The 26,463-nt window shown below is 55.2% G+C and overlaps 1 protein-coding gene across 1 annotated transcript in view; it reads left to right on the plus strand.

Annotated features, from left to right (window-relative positions):
- The window catches only part of BRSK2 (BR serine/threonine kinase 2), a 144,513-nt gene that overhangs the window by 111,545 nt on the left and 6,505 nt on the right, over window positions 1-26,463 (plus strand). Inside the window, exons 17-22 of the mRNA XM_031943593.1 lie at window positions 280-345; window positions 3,014-3,037; window positions 6,522-6,731; window positions 13,991-14,003; window positions 15,187-15,367; window positions 15,616-15,705. Coding sequence (XP_031799453.1) covers window positions 280-345; window positions 3,014-3,037; window positions 6,522-6,731; window positions 13,991-14,003; window positions 15,187-15,367; window positions 15,616-15,705 — 584 coding nt within the window. The remainder of the gene's footprint in view (window positions 1-279; window positions 346-3,013; window positions 3,038-6,521; window positions 6,732-13,990; window positions 14,004-15,186; window positions 15,368-15,615; window positions 15,706-26,463) is intronic.

Raw genomic sequence — 26,463 nt, forward strand, 5'->3', positions numbered from 1 at the left:
GCCCTGCCGGTCATTGCCAGTCTGCCCCCACGTAGGGCCAGGGAGGGGCCCTGAGGAGCCCTGGGCCTCCAGCCCCAGGGCCTGGAACCCCTGCCTTGTCTGCCCACGGCCCTGGTCCCCAGTGAGCCAGGCTGGGCTGGGCCAGGGAGCACCCACGGGCCAGGGAGCACCCACGGGCCCAGAGCACCCATGGGCCAGGGGAGCAACCGTGGGCCAGGGGAGCACCCACAGGCCTGGCCACCTCAGTAACTCTGTTTTCTCACTTTGTTCCTGCCATAGTAAAGCCCTGTTCAGTAAAAGCCTGGATATCTCTGAAGCCCATCCCAAATTCAGCAAAGAAGACAGGTATATCTCCTGCCCAGCCTGTTCCCCTCCCCTCACTGCTGAACCCTTAAAGATGCAGGGCAGAGCGCTGTGAGGGACCCGGGGCTCAGCAGCCCGGGCGGGGGGCCCCGGGCACACGGCCAGCAGGGACACTCTGAGGCTGGGAGCGACTCTGAGCTCGGCTCGGCCCCAGGCTGGCCTCTGCCCGGTGGGCAGGTTGGCAGCCAGGGCACAGAGGGCAGGGCATGACCCTTCTCTGGGACCCGCTGAGCTCGGCTCGGCCCCAGGCTGGCCTCTGCCCGGTGGGCAGGTTGGCAGCCAGGGCACAGAGGGCAGGGCACAGTCCTTCTCTGGGACCCGCTGAGCTCGGCTCGGTCCCAGGCTGGCCTCTGCCTGGTGGGCAAGCTGGCAGCCAGGGTACGGAGGCAGGGCCGCCATCAGTAAGTCAGTATGGCTGCTTGGCACGTGCCCCGAGCGCTGGCACAGGGCCTGCATCTGGATCCATTCCTGCTGCTTCCTGCTCGCTGTGACCGTGGAGTTGGGGGCACTCGGTCTCTCTGGGCCTGAGCTTGGGCACTGCCAAGGTGAGAGGGCTGGACGCCCCCGGCTCTGTCGGTGAGCCTGCAAGCCCAAGCCTGAGCTCTGGGGGCCAGGAGCCACACCCCCCCACAGAGAGCCAGGGTGCCCTAGTCAGGGAGGGAGGAGAAGGGAATCTGGTCCGGGTCTGGTTCTGGGACCAAGGCCTCAGAGGCCTTTCTGATCCAAGAGCCCAGGGCTCTGATCCTTCTCTCCATGCTCCCTGTGGACCCTGGCGGCAGTCACGCACGGGTGGGCACATGCAGGCTCACAGACCCCCGTGTGCTCGCAGCCTCCTGAGGGGGAGCTGTGCCCCAGGGGCCCTGCTCTCCTGAAGAGGAACAGCAAAGTGCAGCCTCGGGTCTGGGCCCTAAGCCCTCTCCCTCCGGCCTTGCTGGGCTGAGGAAGCGTTAGCCGTGGAAGCCTCTGAGAGGAAGCACCCCACTGAACCCCACTGAAAGCCAACACTGTGGGGGCTTCTACGGGATGACGGCCAAGCCCCATCTCCAAACGCAATGTTCTGGCAGCAGGTCCCTCAGCACCAGGGAGTGAGCGAGCTGGGGCTCCCGAGGGCCCCCCCCAGGGGTCCTGGCAGCTCCTTTCTGTCCCCCAGGCCTGAGCAGACAGAGCCCAGCATAGGCAAGGGGTGCCAGCCTGCCCTGCCCTGCCCCGCCGGGGCTGCTGAGTCCCAGGGGTCCTCGATGGGCCTTGTGCTTTGTGGGGGAAGGAATACTGCATCTTTAAGGGTCAAGCCCCCCACCCCGCAGGTGCACCCGGTTGTCTTGGTAGCTGAGGCTGTTTCTGTCACCTTCCCAACGGGCAGTGGCTTTCTTTCTCCCCTCCCTGTCTCCCCTCTCACTCCCCCACCCGACCTCTTCTCTTTCCCCATCCCCCCCCTCCGCAGAGCCCTGCCCCGGGACCTAGGCTGTGACTTGGCAACGTGCTGCACGGCTGGGCCCCTGCGGCCCAGGGCTGGGGACTGTGGGTCGGGGCTCCGGGCTGAGCCCTCCCTTCCTCCCTTTTCCCGCTCCCTCCCCCTGCCCTTTCCTTTCCGATTCGGAGCTTAAAGATCATTGCCCACTTTGGTGTCATGTGAACATCGGGGCTAAGCAGGGAAACCCTCCCTCTCGCCCACGACCTAGTTCTTGGGTCCCCTCAGGACTCTGCAGCTGCCAGTGTAGACGCCAGAAGAGCTTGGGGCATGTCCACAGGGTCTCAGAAGGGGCCGACTTATGTCAGAGGCAAGATCCCCGCCCCCAGTTTCTCTGCAGAGCCCCAAGTCAGGGCAGGGACTTCCCTTGGAATTGCCCACAGAGGCCTGGCCCTGGCTCTGGCCCTGCAGGCAGTCAGGGAGCCGAGCTAAGCAGCTCTGACCCTGGCTGGGATGCCCGGGGCTCCACTGGCTAAGGGCCAGGGCACTGGGGAGGGCGCAGACCTTGGGGCTGCAGGGAGGGCCCTCGGGGAAACAGGGCCCCGAAGGATGTCCCAAGAGCCCTCCCTCCCACGGACTCTTCTCCACGCTCAGCTCAGCTCCTACTGCCTGGGGGACCGCTCCCCGACAGGCTGAGTGGCCCTGAAATGTTGGTCCCTGAAAGGCCGTGGCCAGTGCCCCCAGACACAAGCCGGGCTGAGCTGGTGAGAGAAGCAGCCTTGTCTCAGAATTCACCAACCAATAAGCAATAAGTCCCTACTGTATGCCAGGCACAGTGCTAGGCACCAGGTTTTCCCCAAATTAAAGAACACTGGCTCCTTCAGAGGACTTGGGTTCAAATTTCGCCCCTGACGTTTACTAGCTGTGTGATGTTGGGCAAACCATTCCCTGGCCTCAGTTTCCTCATCTGTAAAATGAGGGGGGGTGGACTCAGTGCCCTCTGATTGGCACAGTGAGAGCGGCCCAGGGAATGGGGGGGCAGAGGGATAGTGGGGGAGAAGCCCCTGGCTCTTCCAGGGTGTGTCCTGGGTTTGTGCTGGGACGCACGGTCCCCAGGGGGCAAGGAGACGCTGCGAGTCTCGGGCCACTCTTTCACTGTGCTTTTCATCCTCTTCTTCCCCTGTGGCTGCTCGGGGCCCCTTTCTCTCCCACCCTCCCCCCATCTTGTTTTCTTCCTCCAAGGATGGCCAGTGCCAGTGCATTGGGGTAAGCAATTTGGATTCTTCCTCTGAGGGGGCCCCAGGGCCGGTGCGAAGGCGCCCCCGGGGCCATTGGAGCCAGATCTGGGGGACAGCTGTCTTTGGGGGGCCTCGGGAACTTGGGGGGGATTACTTGGAGCCTTCCAAGCTGAGGGCAGCATCGGGCTGCAGGGGCCGAGCAGCAGTGCAAGGGGAGCTGTCCTCCGCCCCGGTGCTGATTCCCAGCCTGGGGACTGGAGCTGCTCTGCGGGCTCCTCTCCTCCGCGTCTCCTGCCCCATCCTCAGGCTGGCTTTCCTAGTGCCCCGGGGTGGGGGGGGAGGTAGGTAAAGGCAAGCCTCCCTCCATGGGGGACTGCCCCGCTCCCGTGAGCTCCGCTGGCCCTCGGGCTTCCGGCTTCTTTCCCCCTCGTCCGTCGCCTTTCTCCCTCCTTCCACCCCCCAAAGCCCGAGCCACGTGCCCTTTGACCATGGACGAGGCCAGGATGCCGAAGGGCCCCTTCGGAAGCCCAAGAACTAAGAGCTTTGCTCTCTCAGGGCTTGTTGTGGCCGGGGGAGAGGAGAGAGGATGGGCGGGGCGGGGCAACGACCAGGGCAGGAGTCTTGCTGGGGCTGGGGAGAGGCCGAACGGGAGGGGGCCGTCTCACCGGCCTTGTCTCGAGGGCCAGAAGTGAGGCACGATGTCCCCTCTCTGGCTGTGCTGCCCACAGGAGCCTAGAAAGTGCTCGGGTGGAGGAGAGTGCCCCGAGGAGCCCAGCTGCTTGGGGGCAAAGAAAGTGCAGGGAAAAGGGAAAGAGCCCTGGCCCCAGGCAAGACCAAGCCAGAGCAGGAGGCCGGGCCAGGGCTGGGCGGGCAGGGGGAGCTCTAAGGATTTACCCCAGAGAGAAGTGCTCTTGTGGCCGGGGGAGAGGGGGGAGACCTCTGGGTAGCTTTAGTGACTCCAGGTTCCTGAGGTGGCTGCGAAGGGTTGGTCTGCATGACCCCCGAGCCCCCGGCTCATCAGCCAGGTTCTCTGGGGAATGAGCTGCCCTGACTTTCCACCTTGGGGCTAAGCCACAGCATTACAGTTCCCAGCTAGAAGAGACCTCAAGGGCATACACATGAGCGAGTGCACCCCACGCTCCACCAGGGCCTGCACATGAGCATACCCAGACCCACCCAACATTCTGACAAAGGGGCCTCCGGCTTCCCATCTCCTAAAGCAACCTCTTCCACACTGGGAAGGCCGTCATTGTTAGGAGGCTTTTCCTGACTGAAGTGACCCCTTCCTCATGCCCCTTGCAGCCGGGAAGACAAGACTCATCCCTTGTTCCCATGACGGTCCCCCTGCCCTGAGAAACCCCCACTCCCAGCTGAGCAAAGGCACCCCCAAAAGGCAACGCCTGGAAGAGACCCAGTCCTCCAGATGTGGAATGAGCAGGACAGAAAGCAGGGAGGTCTCAGCATGGGCCACAAGCTCGGTGGCCTCCCCAGGGACACCATGGGACATCGCAGCCACAGATCTTTTTTAAGGCCCCGGCTCCCCTGGTGCCCCTTACATCCACTGTGTACATCCAGTCCTGAGGCACAGTCCATCTGTCCCTTTGTCCCTGACTCTCACCCAGTCTAAGAAAACCTTCCTTCAAGCTCCAATTGCGCAGTCATCTCTCTGAGACACTATGCCCTTCTCCAAGACGCACACGTCAGGGGTGTCACCATGGCGTGCATCATATAGTGCTGTGATGGACACTTGCCTCGTCCTTCCTGACTTCTCTTCTAATCACCTCCTGGACACCTTTTCTCTTGGTTTTTGGGAAACTTCTCCTCCCACCTCTCTGACTGCCCCTTCTTCATTTCCTTTCTTGGATCTCAGGATCATGCTCACCAGCTGTGGGTGCCCCAAAGTTTTGTCCTGAGTCCTCTTATGCTCTCTTAGCTACTTCATTTCTTTTGTTGGATCTTTGGATCATGCTCACCAGCTGTGGGTGCCCCCAAAGTTTTGTCCTAAGTCCTCTTCTCCTTTTATGCTCTCAACTACTGATCTCATCGCCTCCACTGATTTATAGGTCTATCTTTCCAGCCCAAGTCTTTCTCCTGTTGCATCTCCAGCTGTTCATTGGGTATCTGCAGCTGGACATCCCATAGTCCCATGTCCAAAACAGAACTTTTCCCCTCAAACCTTTCCTTCTTCCTACAGTGGAGAGCACCCCCAATCTCCCAGGCCCCCAATCTCAAAGTTGTCCTCTATTCTTCACTCACTTGTACCCCATATACCCAATCCATTGCCAATTCCCGTCATTTCTGCCGGTACGAGCTCTCCCTTGGTATCCCTCTCACCATCCTCTCCTCATCACATCTGTCCCCTATATTGTTGAAGTAGACTTCTAATTGGGCTCCCTTCAAGTCTCTTCCATTCCAGGCCATCCTCTGCTCAGCTGCCAAGCAAGCTTGCCATGTCTTTCCCAAGTCTTTCCTCCCCCACCTCCCACACACTCAGCGACCTCCGGTGTCTCCCTCTGGCTTCCAGAAAGTCCTTCCTAACCTGCCCCTCCTTTCTAGTCTTGTTACCCTTTTCCCCCTCCATGCATCCACTTGAATGTCATTGAGGCTTGTGACTTCCTCCCACTCAACGATCTCCTGACTCAGGCCTTTATTCTGGAAGGCTCTGCTTTTCCCCCTTCTCAATCTGCTTCCCAGCAAAGTAAACCAATGCCTTGTTGTCCTTCCTTGTCAGCCTCAGGCCACTTTGAGGGTCATCCCTCACTCTTCTTATAGGACTGTGCCAGGCTCCCGTGCCATCCCCCCCTCCTGACCTCTGTAGGTGTCTCTAAAATCCCAGGAGGAGAGCTCCCTGTGCAGCCACATCCGTCTCTGTACAACTGCCTTTTCCTCTCCGCCATTCTTTGGGTCTTCAGAACTTTGGACAGCGCACTCTCTCTCCTGGGCTAAACTCCCTGTAAACTTCTGTAGACTTACATTTCCCTGAGCCCTCTTCCTTGGCCCATCCAACTCAATTTAATGCAACCAGGAACTTAGGCTAGAAGAAGGTAAGCGTTGCTCTCTGTACCCACCCTCCCAGGCCTGAGAGGGTCCAGCCTCGGGGCTCGATACCCCAGCCTCGGAAAGTGGAAAGGGAGTCCGCGGTGGGCGCTGGGAAGAACGGAGGCCAGAGAGCAGCCGCGGCTCCCCTGGGCCTGCTCCGGTGTGGGCCCAGCTGCCCGGGCTCCCAGCTCCTGTCCCCCGAGCCACACCGGGCAGTTCAGAGGGAAGGCCCGGAAGAGCCCCCGGCAGTAGCAGCACAAGGCAGTTTGTGGCGTCGAGCTTAGGCAGAGGGGCGTTGGCATGCCCCTGGTGGGCACCGTCCTTACCCTCACCCCCAGCCGGTGAAGCAGCTTGGTCTTGATGACCAGGAAGGGCAGCAGAGGCTGAAGGGGGCACTAGGGTCAGAGGGGAGGCTGGGCTGTCCGGGTCCTGCCTGCCGCCCCTGAGGATGCCTGCTGTTTGTGTTTCCCCAGGTCCCGGTCAATCAGCGGAGCGTCGTCGGGGCTCTCCACCAGCCCGCTCAGCAGCCCCAGGGTAAGTACCAGCCTCTGGATCCCTCCTTCCTGCCTTGTCCTCTGGATCCCGAAGACCTGCTGCCCACCCGTGGCCTGTGGGGCCTGGTTCTCCCTTCATTTGTGGCCTGTTCCAACTTTTCAGCAATCAGAGAATTCTCAGGGGCTCTAGTGGGAGGGGTCAAGGGCCCTGCAGGGCGGGGCACCCCTGGTGCCTGGGGGGAACTCTGAGAAGCAAGTGGCAAGGAGAGAAGCCCCAGGATGGCCCAGCGCTCCCTACACACCCGCATGCACACGCTGCGCCCACCACGCACACCCCCCCCCCCGGCCCGGCCGCCGCTGCAGCCGACTGGCCCTGCTTGACAGCCTAGCACCCGGACCGATGGTCCCAGAAGCCCCAGGGCCACGGGCATAAACCCTCGGGGGAGCAACAGACTCCCATAAGCCCAGAGGGGCCACGGGTCAGTGTCTGGAGAACCTGCCGTGGGTGGTCATTGGCCCAGGGACCTCGGGCCAGTCCCAGGCCTGGGCTCCCCAGGGAGTGAGGGCAGTAGCCAGTTTTTTTCGAGGCGGCCTTTATGGGAGACCCTGACCCGAGAGTGGCTGAGTCAGCCCTGGGGGCGCCCCCCCCCTGCACTGGGAGTCCAGAGGTGGGGTGGGGGCAGGGAGGCTTATGCCGAGACCTTCGGTGTTGGGTCCCTCCATCCCCATGGAAGGAACGGCTTCATTCGGTGGGGCCACAGCTCGGCACTGGGTCTGCTGATGATCCCAGTGCACAAGGTTCAGACCAGAAGGAACATTAGCCATCTTCTAGTCCAACCTCCCAATATCCCACCGGGGGAAACCGAGGCCTGAAAGTCTTGGGTGTAATAAATGGCAGAGCCTCGATCCAAGTGCAAGCGCTCTGACTGGCTGGCGTTTTCCCAGCGTCCTGAGCAAGGAGAGGCAGCCCACGGTCCCTCCCGTGCCTTCCCAGGGCTGTGAAGGTCTGGCCACCACAGGGCACTTCCTGACCTCCGTGCCCCCCCCCCCGCTCCCACCCCCCCCATTCAGGCAGGCAGCCTAGGCTTCTCTGCCCAGAGCTCCTCCCAGAGAGTGAGGCTGGCGGAGGCCGCCCCAGGACCCAGCAAGGCTCCGCTTCTCAGGATGCCCACAGGGATGGCACAGGGTGACCAGCCGGGAGCCCCCCCCCCTTTCTTTTTTGGCCCTTTAAAAGGGCCAAAAGGTTCCACCAAATGTTTGGCCCCCCTTTTTTTGTTTTGGGTTTAAATTTTTCCCTGTTCCCTTTGTTCGGGGCCCAAATTTTTTTTTTTTCCCCCTTTTTCCCTGGTTTCTTTTGGGGGTTTGGGGTTTTTTTCGGGGGAATGTTTTACCCTTATGGGGATGTCAATTGGAGGGTTTCCTGGGATAGGGTGGGGTTGGGGAGAGGTTTTGGCCTAAAAGGGTTTTGGGAGGGAATAGGGAAAAGGTGGGTTGTGGTATGGGTTTTGGGGAAGATTTGGGAAAAAGGGGTGGGGGGGTAGGGGGGGAAATTGGGTTTTCCCCAGGTTGAAGAAGGTTTTTAGGGTATTCCAACAGGTTTAAAGGGGGGTAAAGGGGCAGACCCGGGAAGATGGGGAAAGGCCCAAGGGTTTTAATAAAAAGTTCAGGGGTTTGGGGAGGGGTTTGGGAGGGGGGGAAGGGTTCAAGGGGGGTTTTTGTTTCCCGAGGGGGGGCGGGAGTTTCTGGGCCCCGGCTGGGGGGCCCAGGGGGGGCCGGGGGAGGGATTTGGGCCGGAAAACCCCCGGGGGGACAGCCGGTCCTTTCCCGGGGGTTTGGGAAACCGGGCCCCCCCCCGGGGCCCCTTCCTTTTCCCTACCCCTTTTTTTTCCCCAAAGGGGCCCCAGTTTTTAAACTTCCCCCCATCTTTCCCTTTTCTTCCCCTCACCCCCACTCCAAATTTTTTTTCCCAACCCTTCCCCCCTTTTTTTTACCAAATCCTTTTTCCCAACCTTTCCACAACTCCCTCCCCCCTTTCTCTTTCCCTTTTCAACACCAACTTTCCCAATCCAACCCATCTTTTTTTCCCCCACCTATTCCACCCTCCTTTTTCTTTTTTTCCCCACCAATTTTTTTTTTTTTTTTACATTCACTTATAATTTTCATTTCCTACCTCCCCCTCCATTTACTTCCTCCCCCTCCCTCCCATCAAATCCCCAAACATTTATTCCAATAAAAAACCTTTTTATCCCCAACCTCTACACCTCATTTCACAACCCACCAAAAACCCACCCCCATCCAACCTAACCTACCCACATCTCCACCCCCACCTCCATCAAAACCACCACCACACATCCACCACCACCATCACAACACCACATCACCTTTTCACAAATCTTCCACCATTTTCCAAAATCCTATCATCCACTCTTTCCAAACCACCCAATTATCCACCACCAACCCAACCAAAGACAAACTAAACCCCATTAGGGACCCCTTCCCCACACAACCCAGGGAAACCGGTCTACCTTCAGTGAAATGCCCCCCTGTCCCACCAGCCCCACAGGTTCAATCCACAGGCCCGACTGCCCTAGGGCCTGGGCCCCATCAGTAACCCCTGGGAAAAACTGGTAGCAGGGTCCAGGTTGGGGTGGCCCTCACACAGGAGCAAGTGGGCAGCAGAGGTGGGAGGTGGCTTGTGGAGTCACCATGTTCTCTCTTTTCCCCTCCGTGCCTGACGGGTGCAGTCCCTACACCAGAGGAGATGTCCAACCTGACCCCAGAATCATCCCCAGAGTAAGTGACCCCCACCCTGCTCCCCCAGTCTTCCTCCATCTAAGTGCCTCTGAGAGCTGGCCGGGGCAGAGAGAGCTGGAGGCTGAGCAGAGGCTCCCCCACCTCCCTCCCAGGCTGAGGCGGCGCTGGGCTTCCTGAGTCTAAGCAGCCCCAGGCGCTCGGGTCCTCTCTGTCTCTGTCTCTCTGTGTCTCTGTCTTTCTCTGCCTCTCTGTGTCTCTGTCTGTCTCTTTCTGTCTCTATCACACACACACTCTCCCTTTTTTCTGTTCCTCCTGTATGTTTCCACCTCGCTCTGTCTCCTTTCCCATCTCTACCTCAGTTTGTATCTTTGGTTTCCTTCTTTCTGGCATCACCAAGGCTGGGTGGGCCAGGGCCAGGAGGGGACGGGAAGGTTCCCGTCTATAGGGGGAGTTGTGGCTCCAAGGCTCTGGGCAGTATCAGGCCGATGAGCAGAGAGGGCTGCACACGATGCCCTTGGAGGCTCACACTGCCTACAGCAGACGTCCTGCTTCCGGTGGGCCCACTGAGGGAACAGGAGCCAAAGGGGAGCTTCAGAGGGCTTCAGCACAGCCTACTCCTTTTGTGTGTGAAGAAATGATTCCCAGCGAGAGAAAAGGACTTAATCAACCAATAAACATTTATTAAGTGCCTACTATGTGCCAGACACTGTTCTAAGCACTGGGGCAAAAACCCCAAAAAACTGCAAAAGAACAGATCCCGGCCTCAAGTTTATTGCAAAACCAGTACTAAACTTCAGGTTTCTTAACTCCAAATCCAGGGTACTTCCCACTATATTGAAAGGGGCCCCTTTCCCATGCAGTCAACTGGATGTCAGACTTAGGCCGGCCTTCCTACCAGGTGACCCAGATTGGGGGAGAAAAGACTCCATCACCTTCCCCTCAAATACATACTTCTGTGAGAGACAAGGGGAAGAACCAAGATGGCAGATTGGGGGGAGCCACTGAGCTGTTCTCCAAACTTTAGAACAAAATTTGGAGCAGCCCAGCAAAATGACAGGTCAGAAAACTTAGGAGGTTGGTAGGAGAAGTTTATAGCATCGAAGTGGGGGCCTGTCGAAGCCCCCACATACAGCAGCAACAGCAGCTTTGAATCTGGAGGTGGTCAGAAAGATTACAGGGGTGCAAATGACCCTGAATGGCACTCTACTGCCCATACACAGTTGTGGGTCACAGTTCCAGGGTGATGAGGAACGCTTGTGGTTGGTCACAAGAGGGCAAGTCACAGTTCCAGAGGCTAGAGCACTAGTAGTTGTGGCCACCTGGAGAGTAGGTCTCAGAAACACTGAAGGCATGAATACTCCCCCCAAAAAAGCTCTAGAACAGCAGCATAAAAAATCGTGAACCTTGGGACGATGCTTCCCTAGCCCTAGGTGAGCGGAGCACAATTTTAACAGAGTCAAGACATAGACTGGAAAAACGAGCAAACAACAACAACAAAAAGATCTTGACCTCAAAAACTACCACAGTGGCAGGGAAGACCCAAATTCAGTGTCAGTTTTGAGACAAAATCTCAAAGGATGCTAACTAGACCCAAGCCAACAAGAATTCCTTGAAGAATTTTAAAAAGCAATGAGTATTAAAGGGAAAAGTGCAGCATGCTGACCTAGATTCAAGTACACCTTTTCAGCGTTCCAGCCCTGTACAGGGAAAGAAATGAGACTGATGCAAGAAAATTATGAAGAGGATTGACCACTTAGTAAAAGAGGCATAAAAATTCACTGAAGAAAAGAATTCCTTTTTTTTTAAAAAGGAGAATAGACAAATGGGAAAGGAGATAAAAATTCACTGAAGAGAAAAATTCCTTGAAAATCAGAATTGACCAAATGAGGTATAAAAGTTCACCAAAGAAAATAATTTCACAAAAATATTATAATTGGACAAGTAGGTGCTAATGACTCCATGAGACATCAAGAAACAATATAACAAAAGTCGAAAGAACGAAAAATAGAAGAAAATATAAAATATCTCACTGGTAAAACAACTGAATTAGAAAATGGATTAAGAAGAATTTTAGAATTATTTAACTACCTGAAAGCTATGATCAAAAAAAGAGCCTAGATAGATAGCATACTTCAAGAAATTATCAAGGAAAGCTATCCCACTACCTTAGATCCAGAGACTAAAATAGAAATTGAAAAAATCCACCAATCACCTCCTGAAAGAGATCCCCAAAGAAAATCTCCCAGGAATATTATAGTCAAATTCCAGAGCTTCCATGTCAAAAAGAACATATTACTGGGGAAAAGGTCGCTACTCTGAGAGGAAGTATCCATTGAACCTGCCAGCAGACCCCAGAAGAACCTATTAGTGGTGCCCATAGGAAGGGCTTCCCCTCCTCCATACTCAGAGAGTTTGGGGTTCAGAACTAGGGCTTTCCACACTCTTCTTATTGGAAGCCTGCTGGAATTCTGTGTCTATCTGCTTTTTTGACGCACCTCACCAATGTGAGCCAGACCCAAAGTCATGGTGCTCTCTGGACCTCATGGACCTCTCCTTTCCCCACTTCTCCTGCTACTCTGGTTCTGCTCAGCACAGAACACTTGGTGGGTTCTGCACTTGCCTTGTGGACAGCTTTTCTCCAAAGCAAAGAAGAGTGAGTTAGTGCAACCCAAATTTAATTCTGACCTTCAGGAGGGGAGTTCTAGTAATCTTGGAAAGAGGCAATTATGGCCACCGTGTTGGAGCTGATCAGAGCAGGGGAAATGAAATGTCTCTGCAGGTACCACAAATGCTAGGAAGTTGGAAAACACAGGCAGGGTCCTAAGACTAGAACCTTTGAGAAGCTCTACAAGAAACTGAGGTGGAAGTTCTAACGCCAGTGATCCCTGGGAGAAATACTGGGAGATGACCAGAGTTCCCTGTGCCTGCTCAGGAGCTCTCCAGCGTGCTGACCTTGCATAGAAACAGGCACTTGCTAAGGAATTGGTGGGGCTAGGGGTGTTTTCAGCACTTTTTCAGTTACCTTGAGGACTTGTGGACATCAGGAGATGAGCAAAGGAGGGAAGTTTGGTCATGACAATAATCACAATAGCTAGTATTTATGTAGCACCTACTGTATGCCAAGTACTGTGCTAAGTACTTTGGAATTCCTTCACAACAACCCCGGGAGGTAGGTGCTTTCACACCCATTTTGTTGAGGAAACTGAAGTGAAGTGACTTCCCGGTGTCACAGAACTCGTCACTGTTTGAGTGAGACTCAAACTCGGTCTTCCTGACTGCAGACCCAGCACTGCACCATCTCGCCATCTCTATAGACAAGAAACCCAGGACAATTCCCCTCATGTTGTAGACATTTAGAGGAGAAGACAGGGTGGGTTTTTTTTTTTTTTTTGCCAGGAGCCAGCCTGGACTCACGAACCCAAGTCCCGCCAAACGAACCTTATTTCCTTTTTTAGCAGAACTGATAGGATTTCACCAGCTCGATAGTCGGCAGAATGCCATAGCTATGTTGTGTCTTGATTTTGGCAAGTTCTTAGTAATATAGTTCACATAGAGAAAATAAAATGTAACTGGAGTGACAGGGCGGCGGATGAATCCAGAACCAGTGTCATGATGGCCATCCCTAAAGGGTGGTTAGCAAAGAGGAGTTCTTGGTATTGGACACTGGACCCTCCTCTTTGGCTCTGGCTTGTTCTGTGCTTTTCCCAACGGGGGACGACCGCTCAGATCTCTGAGATACTGCCTCGTCTGCCTCTGTCTTGATGTCTCTGTTAAACTTAGAGCTAAATCTCCTGTTTGATTATTTAATTTTCAATTTCTCTGTCATCTCCCAAAACTCATCCCAGAATTTGCTATTCAGTCATTTCAACCATGACCAAGTCTTCCTGACCCTGTTGGGGTTTTCATGGCAAAGATACCAGGGGGATGGGGGTGGCCATTTCCTTCTCCAGCTCATTTTACAGATGAGGAAACTGGGGCAAACAGGATGAAGTGACTTGCCCAGGGTCACCCAGCTAGGAAGTGTCTAAGGTCAGATTGGAAGTCATGGAGATAAGTCTTTCCATCTCCAGGGCTAGCCCCATATCCACTGCTGCCCTCATCCCAGACGGCATAGATTCAGTTTCTCTCCAGTAAGGTCATCCTTGAAAGCAAGTATTGGTTCAGGATCTAGTCTTGGGAGTAGTATATTGGGGTCCTTAAAGGGTAGGGTCGTTTCCCTGGTCTTTGCTTTGTCCTTTTCTGGGTCCACTTTCTGAGGAGCCTTGTCGGAGAGGGAGGTGCTAAATGCGGGCAGGAAGAGGGGCTGGCACAGGAAGGAGAGTGAGTTAGGGAGCAAGGGTGAGGCTAGAAGAAAAATGTCACAGCTAAACCTCTGAAAGCATTTCTGGTCGCTAGAGGATGATTTCAGGGCCCAGTGGGCTGAGGTGAATGGCTCCCAAAGTGGGGAGTTGGAGAGCTCCTTGTATTATTTCCTGTCCTGGTCCTTTCTCCTGCTGTAGCTGATGCCCTGAGCCCTCCAAAGATGGGGAACTGGGAGCCTACAAGAATCCCCAGGTGCCCCTTTTTAAAACCTTTCTCCTTTCCTCCTCCTCCCGCCCCCGTCCCCGGTCAAAATCTTTTTAAATCAACCCTGGAGAAAGAAGAGCAGATCTTTGTGGTCATCAAGGACAACCCCTAGTCTAACTGACATTGTCCGCCTTCCTCTCGGTGAGGGGCGGGGGGTCCTGAGTAAAGGCCGGGGTGGGGGCCCTGGCTGCAAAGAACAAAGGGGGGCCCCCTCGTCATTGTCCCCGCACTGAGCCTCTGAAGGGTGCCTCCTGGCCCTGGCCCAGGGAGCTTACCTCTGACCCTTGACACCCGAGGCCCCCTTCTCCAGCCACCGCCATGGTCCCTGGGGGCTCCCAGCTGCCAGCCCCTGCCTCATGCATACTGACAGTAGCCAGCATTCATAGAACCCTTCAAGGCTTGCAAACACCAGTACTCCCATCTGAAGCACAGCGGCTACTGTGGCCCCTTTTTAAAGATGAGGAAACTGAGGCAGGATGCCCACGGTCATGCAGCCCAAACATAAAAGGCTGGGTCGAACTTGGGTCCATTGACTCCAGGGCTCCGTGCCCCAGAGGACGGTTTGCTCCCTGGGGAGGCAGAAGGGCCATCTTCCCTACGCTTCCTGGAGGCAGAGACCCCGACTTCTCTCCTTTCTGATACTCAGGCCCAGCGCACCCTGGTCAGTGCTGGGGGCTCATCAGTCAGAGACCGGGAGCCTCGGGCCGGGGTCTGGGGGATAAGCGAGGGCGGGGATACTGCTCTGTGTCACCCCTGCCCAGAGACCACCCACGGGGCTCGCTTGGACCCTCTCTTGGCTCTGGGAACCCCAGGGCTGGTCTCCATGAGTGAAGAGAACCAAGGACTATGTCCATGAAGGGTTCGGCCTGTGGGGCTGCAGCCCAGGACACCGGCCCCAAACCTGGTGGAGCCAGGCCCAGAGGTGTCAGCTACAAGCTGGGAGCCCCCCGGGGTCAGGCTCCCCCTTCCCAAGCCTTCTCCAGCTCCTGGAGGCGCCTGTGTCCCATGCTGCTCCCCAGACCCGGGCCTCGGGCTGTCCCCGCCGCATCCAGCGCCCCCCACCCCCCCAGTCTCTCCCTGCTTTTCAAGGCCGGCCCCACCTGAGCTGGTTTTCTTTGAGGGAACGTCCCCACGTCTCAGATCATTGAGCCTGGGGGAGGCGCCCCCACTCCCACCATTGGCTAGGCTTGGGATGGCCCTGCCCTCCCGACTCCTCACTCCCAAGAGAGTGCTTCTGGCAAAGGGAGGGGCCACCAGAGCTGGGAGCCCCCCTCCTGGGCGCCCCCTCCCCGAGCCGCCATCCTCACCCCCCCCTCCCCCACAGATCCCGAGCCTCAGCCACAGCGTCATCTCCCAGACGAGCTTCCGAGCAGAGTACAAGTCCACGGGCGGGCCGGCCGTCTTCCAGAAGCCGGTCAAGTTCCAGGTGGACATCACCTACACGGAGGGGGGCGAAGCCCAGAAGGAGAACGGCATCTACTCAGTCACTTTCACACTTTTGTCAGGTGACAGCCAGGAGCGGCCGCACTGGGGGCGGGCAGGGAGACAGCCCGGCCTTCTGGCCCCTTCTTCGGGCCCTTCCTGCACCCGGGGGGCGGAGGAGACCCCAGCCTGGGAGCCTGGCTCAGAGGGGCTTGGAGAGACCTATTCCCCTTTCTCCTGGTCCTCCGGCTAACGGGCCATTGGGCGGGCTGGGGAGGGGGTCTCTGCCCTGCCCCCAGGACCCCCTGTGACCAGCTCCTGCCTTCTCCAGGTCCAAGCCGGCGCTTTAAGAGGGTGGTGGAGACTATTCAGGCCCAGTTATTAAGCACGCACGACCAGCCATCAGTCCAGCAGTTATCAGGTGAGCCTCTGGCCCTGCCCAGGCAGGGGAGGAGAGCGTGGTCCAGCGGGTCCAGTGGGGAGAGGCCAGGAGAGCAGGGGAGAGCAGAACAGAGCAGATCCCCTCCCCCCAGCCGGGGAAAGGGGGCTTCTGTCGGACAGACGCCAGCCCCGTCGTCCTCCCCACCCCTGTCCTGCTACCGCAGCCCCAGCTCCTCGCGCCCGGCTCTGCTTCCCCGCCCAGCCTCCGCCTCCCTCGGTGCCCCCCGCCCGGCCAGCGCCGGGCGCAGCCAGAACAAACCCTGGGCCGCCCTCAGCCTCAGAGGCTCCAGGCGTCTCCCAGCGACCGGGGCACGCCCTGCCATGTGACCACACTAAAAGGAGCCCTCTTGTCCACTGTAGAAACCCCCCATTCAGCTCCAGGACTAAGCTGGGGAGCTGTGTTTAAGGGCCAGAAGGTGGCCACCAGCTACGAGAGTAGCCTCTGAGACTATAGCAGGTAAGGCACTCCCAGCCTCGGCCAGGCGGCCTCTTTCTCGTCCTCAGCGGGGAGCCAGGGAGGGGAGGGGAGGGAGGGGAGGGGCCGGCCAGGTTCCCCCTCCTCAGTTCCTCTTCCCCTCTCTGGGCCAGCCGGGGGCCACCATTAGGCCCGCCCGAGTCTCTGCAGGGGCAGGGAGCACGGCCCCGGGGAAGGGCCTCGGGAGCCCTTCCCGGCCACCGGGAGATGGGCTGCCTGGCCGGAGGGAGAGAGGGCCAGGGAAGGCAGCCCCAGCCTCCCCTCTCCGGGCTCAGAGTCCCTCTGGCTCCCTGCCTCCTCTGCCCTGCCCCTGCTCAGAGGAACCAGCTGCCCAGCACGGGGGTGGGAGGGGGGAGCAGGGCGGGAGACGGACCTCGGAGGGAGCAGGCTGCAGGAGTGGTGGGACAGCCCTGAGCTGCAGGCCGGCAGCCGGAGGAGTGGGCGACGGACGGACGGACGGTAGGAGGCAGGACAGACGGGCAGGCAGACGGACAGAGGGTAGGCCGACGGACGGTAGGAGGCAGGTGGACAGACAGGCAGGTAGGCAGGCAGGCAGACAGCCTGCCACAGACAGACCAAGCCAACTCAGCTCTCCCTGAAGCCCCCAAAATGGGCGTCAGGATTGACAGGAGGTGAGCTCCAGGAGGGCCGGGCTCTGCCAGTGCCAGTCCAGCCCCGGGCGCCCCTGCGTTTCCCTTTCCTTCCACTTCCATCCCCGTGGCCCCTCGCTTCAGCAGGCCGGGCGCATTCTCACCTCAGCAGCCCCCGCCCAAGCCTTCCTGCCATCCCTCCATCCAATGTCCACGTGCTCCTGAGTGGCCACTGAATGCCCGGCACTGCGCTGGGGGCGAGAGCCACCTGTCCCTGCCTGCCAACAGCTTCTCTTGGGCGCCATCCTTCTCTTCTCCCCTTCCTCTTCCCCCTCCTCTCTTCCTCCTTCAGCTTTCCCTTCGAGCCAACCTTTGGAAGCACCTCCATTCTGCCCTTTCTCTTCCATCCTGTACCTTTCTCCTTCCTGGGTGTCTCCTCCCATAAGCCTAGGGCCAGAGAGGAAGAAGGGAGACCTGGAGGCGGGAAGGGCGGGAGGAGGCCCAGAGGAGCCTGAGAGTTCTGCTCGGGAGGGCGGAGCTCATCCCCTGTGGCCAGAAGCTGTGCAGTGGGAAGGGCCCCAGGGTCCCCCACTAGGTCAGGGGAAGGAGGAAGGGGAGCAGGAAGTCGGTGAAGGCTGGCTGACCTTGGAAGCAGAGCTAGGAGGAAATCCATGAGGAGGCCTCATGGAGGGAGAGATGGAGGGAAGCACTGTCCCCACCCGCCCCCCTGAGCCGGCTCCCCGGCTTCTCGGGAACAGAATTGTGGAGCAGAGATTGGAGGCCACACAAAGGAGGGGATGGGGATGAGGGAGCCTCTTGGCCTGGCCCGAAGGGGCCTCCTCCTGTACGGGGCCTGTCTCAGAGGCTTCATCCTTGGGCACCAGTGGCCTGCCAGGGTCGGAGGCGACACCCCAAATGTTCCAGGGGCGCTGTCTGTGTCTGTCCATGTCACCTGCATGTGGTTCTGGCTGAGGACTGAGCTGGGTGCTCCCCGGCCCCCAACCCAATGCTTGCTCCCCTCATCCTTCTCTGCTCTGCTGGTCTCCCCCTGTCCCTTTCCCGGCTGAACTCTGAGCTTTGGGGTGGGTGGCTCAGGCTCCTAGGACTTACTTGCAGGTCGGGGCCTGCTCCGTGCTAAGCCCAGGGCAGTGCTAGTGGCAGAAAGTCAGCCCCTTCCAGCACCAAGGAACTTGTTCGCCCTCCAGGTCATCTGCCAAGGGCAGGGGGAGGCGGTACCGCAGGAGTCCTAGCCTAGGGAGGACAGGCCAGGGCTAAGGCCTCCCTCCAAGGCTCAGGACAGAACTCAGGGGAGGAAATTGGAGGCAGGATGACAGCTTTCAGAGGCACTAGGCAAGGGGGCGTCCTCTCCTCCCTCCCCCATGCTATACCTCTTGCCAAGCCCCTTAGAAACAAGGCCCTGAAAAAACCCCTGGCGGTAATCCCGTGGCCCGGGCTCAAACTCAGACTTGCTGCCCATGTTTCTCGGAGGCCATGAAAATGGCCTCATCTGCTCTACCAGCCAGCTCTGGCTGGGAAGACTGGGAAGACTCTGGCTGTGACTGGGAAGAGAAAGCAGCAGGCTATTCTCGGGAGCCCATCTGTGATGGCAGCTAGGGCGCGCCTTTGGTTCCAGTCTCACCTCAGATATTTACTATCTCTGTGAACCTGGGGAGACTGGGGGGGGATTATCTGTAAAGGGGGGTTTTTGAACTGGAGAATCCCCAAGGCCCCTTTCCACCTCTAAATCTGTGACCCTATGATTCCTGGGGAAACCAATGCATTGTCCTGCCAGAAGCTGAGGAGACCCGTGAGAAAAAGACTAACTAAGCTAGCCCTATGGAAAGAGTGCTTGCAGCCCCATGGTAGTAAAGCTGCCAGGCCAGCTCATTGATGGGCCATTGCTGTACCGAGGGGGATGTTGACAAGGTCTGAGCATGCTGCCCAGGGCCAGAGGAGGGAGTCCTAGCAGGGACAGAGATGTCTGTTGAGTCCCCCGGAGAACGGACACAGCCCTAGGAGGAAGCCTCCACTCCCCTAGGCATCCCGTGTCTGGGATCAGCTGCTAGATTCCAAGCTTTGCCAAGCAGTTCAGTCCAGGAATTAGGCACCACTGTTCCGTATCGATCAATCAGTAAATGTTTCTTAAGTACCTACTGTGTGCCAGGCGCTGTGCTAAGGAGTAGGGATACAAAGAAAGGGAAAATACCATCCCTACTCTAATGGTGGAGCATGCGAACAAGAATGCACAGACAAGCTATATAGTCAGTCTAAATCAACAGAGGAAAGGGACTAGAAAGAAGGGGGATGGAACATAGAATTTTAGATGAGACTGAAGGAAGAAGCTACAAAAGCCAGGCCATGAAAGGAGAGATTTAGGGGGGACAGCCAGGGGAAAGTGCCAGGAATTGGGAAATGGAGTGTCTTGTGGAAGGAACAGCAAGGGAGTCGGTGTCACTGGGTAAATGGAACAGGTTATAAAGGGCATTCAAAGTCAGAAAATTTTTGTCATTGATCCTGGAAGAGAGAGGGAACCAGTGGAGTTTATTGAATAGGGTAGTAACATGGTTAGACTTGTCATTTAGAAAGATCATTTTGACAGTTGAGTGGAGGATAGACCGGAGAGAAAGAGATTCAAGGCAACAGCTACTGTAATAATCCAAGCATGAATTGATTAAAGTCAGCACCAGGTTGGTGGCAGGATCAGAACAGAGATAGGGCTAGACCAGAGATATTACAAAGATAGAAATATCAAACTTAGCCAACTGATGATAGTATGTGAGGTTTAAAGAGTAAGAGAGAGTGGGGAATCAAGGGTGCCACAATTTGTAATCCTAAATGACTGGGGAAATGGTGATATCCTTGAGAGTAATAGGGCAAGCAGGAAGAAAAGGTTTGAAGAGGAAAAAGTTTTGGACATGTTGAATTTAAGATGTTTATGTGGGTTCTGGTAGGAGATATCCAATAAAGTTTCTGAGAATCATCAGCATAGAAATGATGATTGAAGGCATGGGAGCTGATGAGATCCCCAAGTGAAAGAGCACAAAAGGAAAATGGGGCCCAAGATAGGACTCTGAGGGATACTCTATGGTTAGAGGGCATGATCTGGAAAAGTCTGCAAAGGAGGCAGAGGAGTAGTCTGAGAGGAGGAGAACTGGGGGGGGGGCTGCAAATCTGGGGAGAAGAGTTTCCAGGAGACACTGAACAACGTGCTAAAGACTGCAGAGGTTGAGAAGAATGAGGATTGAGAAAAATTTGAGATTTGGCAATTCAGAGCTCATTAGTAACTTTAGAAAGAACAGTCTCCTTTGAATGATGAGTTAGAAGCCAGATTGCAGAGAATGGAAACACAGACTGTAGATGGTCTCCTCAAGGCGTTGAACTACAAAAGAGAGAAGAGATGTGAGACGCTAGCTAGCAAGGATAGGTGGATTAAGTGAAGTTTTTTTGAAGATGAGAGAGACTTTGGCATGTTTGTAGGCAGCAGGGAAGCAATCAGTAGATAGTCGGCAGAGACTTAAGCTAAATGAGAGAGTAAGGATAACAGAGTGGCATGGAACAAGATCACTTGCTCCAGGTACTCCAGTGAGATTAGAGGGACACCAAGGAGGCGGAAGTTTGTGATAAGGCTGAGTACAAGCCTCTCACTCCTAATAGGTCCTGTTTTCAACAAGTTTAAATCCCAGATTCCTAGAGAGAAGTAAGGGAAGAGAAGAAAAACTATAAATTGCTCTTTCCCATTTGACAGCAAAGGAGAATGGCCAAGCAGAGGTAAAAACCTAGATATCTGGCTGCCTGGCTTACAAGGTGGTCTGAGAGGAGTAACATTAACCTCTCAATTGGGCCTGCTGCTCACTCCTCATCTCTTCTTCTACTCCTGGTGACCAGCTTGACACATAGTAGGGACACTAGATGAATGGACTAAAATTCTGGGGTGAGAAGGCTGACACACACACTCACAGTAGGCCCTCTCCCTTGGCCCAGGGGGAACATCCCAAGGAGTTCCCTCCCAGACCTGGCTTTCAGAGGCATTTGGTGAAGTGCAATCTCCTGTGTCCTTCACTTGCAACATTGGCTGCTCGGCCTAAGGGGACCCTCCTTTCATTTACTTTGGGTCCCATTCTTCTAGAAGGCTCTGAATTCTGATTCTGTTAGACAAGTCCATTCAACAAGTGCTTCCCAAACACCTATTATGTGCTAGGCACCCTGGGGATACAAAGGCAGTCAAATAAATATCAGATCCTCTAGTAAATCCAATGGGCACTCCTTTGGAGCCTCATGACAGATTTGATAAGTGTATTTTCCACAGTTCTATCTGGGCCAATCAGATATGGCCAAGTACTGAGTCCAACAGCCCACCACTAGAGACTTTTTTAACACATTTGTGTTATTTCACCAGTAAATACTCTCAAGTTGGTCCTTCACTCAGTCTACAAAAAGGAGAGCCATGGGAAATAACCAGGTGGTGCAGTGGACAGAGTATTAGTCTGGAAGACCTGAGTTCAAATCCAGCCTCAGACACTTAGAAGCTGGCTAGACCTGAGCAAGTTAATTGATCCCTTTTTGCCTCCGTTTCTTTATAAAATGGGGGGTCATAATAGCACCTTTTTTCCAGGGTAATTGTGAGAATCAAATGAAGTAATATTTGTAAAGTAGAAGTTCCCACACCTGCCTTTTTCGCCTAAATGTTTGCATGATCTATCCTCAAGTCTTGTGAAGAGCCTCCATTAAGTTCAAGTTTAGTTTGCCAACCCATCACCTTTTCCATTTTTCATCAGAAAGCTGTAGCAGGAAGGGCCAGGCATGGAGTCATAATGAGAGGTAACTGATGACTAGTCCATGTGCTTTATCCGCATCCAGGCAATGTTAATGGACTGAAGGGACTGGGCTGGGTAGAGGGAGTGGAACACCTGTGAAGGCTTGATGGGTACACGGGATGGGAAGCCACATGGAGAAGGGCTTGGTTGTCCCCACCTGCAGGGAGTCACTGCATGGATCTGATCACACGTTACTGTCCCTGGTAGAATATAAATTCTCTGAGGCCAGGAACTATCCTTTCCTTGTCTTTGTATTCTCCTAGCACAGTGTACGTATTCAAGGCATGCTTGTTGAGTGGCTACTGATCCCTCCAAATGTTTCTGAAAATTAGTCTACCTGACCCTCCCCAGTCCTCCTGGCATATCAGTGAACTTGACCCTTCCCAATCCTCCTGGCATCTTTCTTTTTCCTCATTTTCTTCAGGAAGTCCTTGAAGATTACTAGATCAGATCAACCATGATATGTCACCTCCTTAAGCATGGGATAAGTTTTGTCTGGGCTTGGAAATGCTAACTCTATGTTCTCTTAACTCTTATTTTACCAATTCTGGGGCAATATTTCATTTTCAGTGTTGGTTGTTCTTCATTTAGTGGGAAGATCTCGCTTCTGAGTAGATGAGTAGGACTGGACTACTTTGTATTTCTGTTCCTTGTCACCATAACACCATCTTCCCTAAACACCAGGTCCATTCTATCTTCCTCCATATTATGATCTTTTAGTGTGTTTCACAGGCCTCCATTTCTTTTAGGATTTCATCTTCCAGATCTTGTTCTCCAACGAGATATTTATAAAGCACTTAGCACACAGCTAGCACATGGTAAGCACTTAATAAATGCTTATTTCCTTCCCTTATTTCAAAATCAGTCTTTTGTGTGACAATTACATGCTCCTTGAGGTCAGGGATTGTTTTGTTTGTGTATGTGTTTTGTTTTTTATTGTTCTGGTTGTTTTTGTCCCTTTCTGTATCTCTAGCACTTATTATACTGCCTGACTCTTCCTAAAAGTTTATTGGCTGATTTGGTCCTTGTTCTTTCCTTTTTTCTCAGCTTGTGGAATCAGAGTTTATCTGAGAGGTCTCTTTGCAGCCACGGGTATCATTTACACTCACATTGTCAGAATTTTGTTTCGGAGAGCCTCTTTCCTGACAGATAGGATCCAAATCCAGTTGTGCTCAATATTCCCCTTCCCCCATTGATTATTAGGAAACCTCCAGATTATGTGGGGGAACTAAGTCAAGGTTCCCTGACCACCACTTCCTTGGACAGAATGGAGGATAGAGTAACAGTTGTCTTCACCACTGAAAAATATGTCAATGAGGTGCCAGAAAAGACTGTCAGAGTTCATACCATCCCGCACCCCTGTGTTCCTCCCTTGGGCCAATCTACTGATGTTAGAGAAGCATCATCCATATTCTCCATCTGCTCTGGCGGTATTGTCATTTCTTAGTCACCCAAGCAGTCTCCACCACTCTTGCCCCTCAGGTACCAGGACGTGCAAACAGATGTGACCCTCTTATCACATCTCTAACAAATGATGGTGGCTCTGTATTCTAGTCCTGCTTCTCACTCAGCACTCAGCAAAGTCTGGCTCCTCCCGTTAAAGCTTCAGGTTCATTTGGCTTCTCCCAAACTGCCCTAGGAGGTCACCTTCCGCTGTGGCTCACTGGGCTGCCCCCCCTCCACTCCTGTTCCCAGCCCTTCTGTCTGTGTCATCCAGTCTGGGAGCCTCTGGGACAGTTTTCTCTCTTGTTCAGGTTCACAAGTCTCTCAGCTCTGAGATTCAATCTGCCCTTTGCTAGGAGCCCCTCAATCTAGGCCTTCAGCTATTGGCCAGAAAACCAGCTCTGGAAGGAAGCAGAGTCCAACTGACCCATTTAGTACATGAAAAACAGGGACCTTGGGAGGGGAGCAACTCAAATCCAAGAGCCTCTGCTCATCCCACACTGTCGCTCACTTCACAGGCAGCTTCTCCTTGCTCTCCCAAGGGCTTGAGCTTAGCCTGGAAGGAGAGAGAAGCAGGAGACATTTCCTTCAGCTTGTGTGCTCCCTTTGTTGGAGGACCCTTGTTCTTGCATCTTACCCTCCCTCTGAGGATGTCTGTGTGCAGCCCACTGGTGCTTCTCTCATCAACTCTGAGCCCTGAGCCCCAGAGTCTGCAGGCGAGTCAGTCTAGACCCTGAAACCATCTGGCAGCTGGAATGAAGGGTTCCCTCCAACTCTCCACTGGCTCAGATTGGAGCCTGAGCTCCGGGCAAAAGACTCCTGGGCTACGGGAAGAAGCCTTGCTTCTCTCCAGCACGGTCAGCCTCCCCACCCTCCCCCATTCAGGCATAGCAGCCTCCTTCTCTGGAAAGCAAGGGGGCCAGCGTGGTTGTAACAAGGGGGCCGGTGTGGTCATAGCGAGGGGCCGACATGGTTGTAGCAAAGGACCAGCATGGTTGTAGCGAGGGGCCGGTGTGGCTGTAGCGAGGGGCTGGCATGGTGATAGTGAGGGGCTGGTGTGGCTGTAACAAGGGGGCCGGTGTGGTCATAGCGAGGGGCCGGTGTGGCCGTAACGAGGGGACCGGAGTGGTTGTAGCGAGGGGCCGGTGTGGCCATAACGAGGGGGCCAGAGTGGTTGTAGCAAGGGGCCAGCGTGGCTGTAGCGGGGGGCTGGCATGGTGATAGTGAGGGGCTGGTGTGGCTGTAACAAGGGGGCCGGTGTGGTCATAGCGAGGGGCCAGCATGGCCATAACATGTGGTGTATGAGAGATCACTGAGGTCAGTCCAGAAAGGGCAATCAAGGTGTCTTTTGAGGGTTTTAACTGTCAGTGAGCCTCAGAAAGCTCCTGAAGCCCTTGGCCGGGAGGGACATGGCCAGGTCTGTGACTTAGGAGCATTGATGCAACCGTTGGGGAAAGGAAGAAGAAAAAAAAGAAGGCAGGGAGGCCAGCAAGGAGGCTCTCATGTCCCCAATCAGGCCTGGGCTTATTAAGCATCTCCCGAGTGGCGACACAGGGCTAAAGGGGCCAGATTCAAAGCCCAAACAACAGTTCCAGCCCTCAAGAAACTTACCCTCTAACAGGGGAGGGGTGGAGAGAACAAAATGGGCAAATACAAGTAAATACAGAACACATGCAATATCGCTACGAGGTACCTTGGGAATGGAAGCTCTTGGCAACTAGGGAGCGTAGGAGGGAAAGAGTTCCAGTTGTGGTGAATAGTGGAGGCAAAAGCGGGGGTGGGGGGGAGGGGATGGGGCATCCCACGGCTCAAGGGTTGGGTGGGAAAGTGCGGGAAGGAGAGAAATCTGTAAGAATTCTGGAAAGGCCAGAGGATGAGGACCAGGGCAAGAGGCTGCTTGTGGATGCAGCATGGGCAGGACTTGGGCCCCGGAGGAGACCTACGCCGGGAGTCGGGCGGACGGGAAGGACTGGGGTGCCTGCAATGGCCGTGGGGAAGTGGAGCAGCGGTTCAGTACTCAATTCAAGATAGCCCAGGGGAACTTAGTGGGGCAGAACTGGGGGTCAGGAGGAAGATGAGATTGAGCCCAGAGTAGCCACCAGAATGGAGAAGGGGCACTTAGAGCTCTGAAGGCAAAGCAAAGGAAAGCCAAGAGAGAAGAATGTTTCACAAGCTTGGAGAAGACAGAGAGTCTGGGGAAGGAGTTGGGGGCAATGATGTCATAGGCTGCAGGGAGATCAGGGAGGGCGAGGAAGGAAAAAAGGCCGCTGGATTTGGCTGGTGAGGGAGAAAATGGAGAGAATGGGGAGGTGAGAGGATGAGAAAGAGATAAAGAGGGGGGAAAGATCGAAGGAAGAGAGGGGAAGAGGAGGAGAGAGGGCAAGAAAGGAGAGAAGAGAGATGAGGAAGGAGAAAAAAGGGAAGGAGGGAAGGAAAGGAGAGAAGGAGGAAAGGAGGGAGAGAGTGAAGAGAGAGAACAAGAAAAGAGAGTGGGAGAAGAGAGGGAGGGAGCAAGGAGGAAGGAAGGGACAAGGAAGGTGGAGGAGGAAGAAAGGAAAAGAATAAGAAAGTAAAAGGAATAAAAGAAGTAGGAGAGGGAGAGGGAGAGAGAAATTTACATTTCCAACCACATTTCCATGCTGAATGTTAAGGGACACAATACTCCTTCACAGCCACAGCAGGAAAGCTGTTCTCAGGCTCAGACCCTCCAGGTGTACGGGCCTTGACCACACTCAGTCCCCCTGCTCAGACACTGCTTCCAGGCTCTCGGCTGGTCACCCACTGAAGCCTCTCAAGCCAGACACCTAGGATGTCTTTGGTGTCCTTACTTTCTAAACCCATTTGGGACTCATGGGGGTCACCCGGAGACAGGTCCTAGATTAGAGCAGAATGTCGCAAAGGTCACTCAGGCAAGAGGATGCTGGGACACAAGGGATGTATGTCAGACAAAGGCCTTGGCCCTGCCCCAGGAGCCTACATCTCATAACCAGCCTCTTGGGAGGCAAGGGCAATCATCTCCATTTTACAGATGAGGAAACTGAGGCAAACAGGTAAGGCAGGACATAGCAGGACACGCAGCACATAGATACCTGAGGCCAGGTTTGAACTTGGGTCTTCCTGATTGCAGACCCAGGTGCACCGTCTGGCCTCCTGAGTTCAAACCTGATCACAAACAAACAAAACTGGCCACATGACCCCAAGCAAGCCACTTCGCCTCTGTTTGTCTCCATTTCTTCATCTGTAAAATGGGCGTGATGTCAGCACCTACCTGGCAGGTTTGCTGTGAGCACCGAGCCAGATATCTGTAGAGCACTTTGTAAAGTTTGTGGCTCTTGTAAAGCCAGCGCCTGGCACAGGGGAGTCAGACAGAGCCCAGCAACTCATAGCTTTGCCTTGACCCGATTTGGGTGGGACTG

Source organism: Sarcophilus harrisii, chromosome 6, assembly GCF_902635505.1.
Source record: "Sarcophilus harrisii chromosome 6, mSarHar1.11, whole genome shotgun sequence".
Lineage (NCBI taxonomy): Eukaryota > Metazoa > Chordata > Mammalia > Dasyuromorphia > Dasyuridae > Sarcophilus > Sarcophilus harrisii.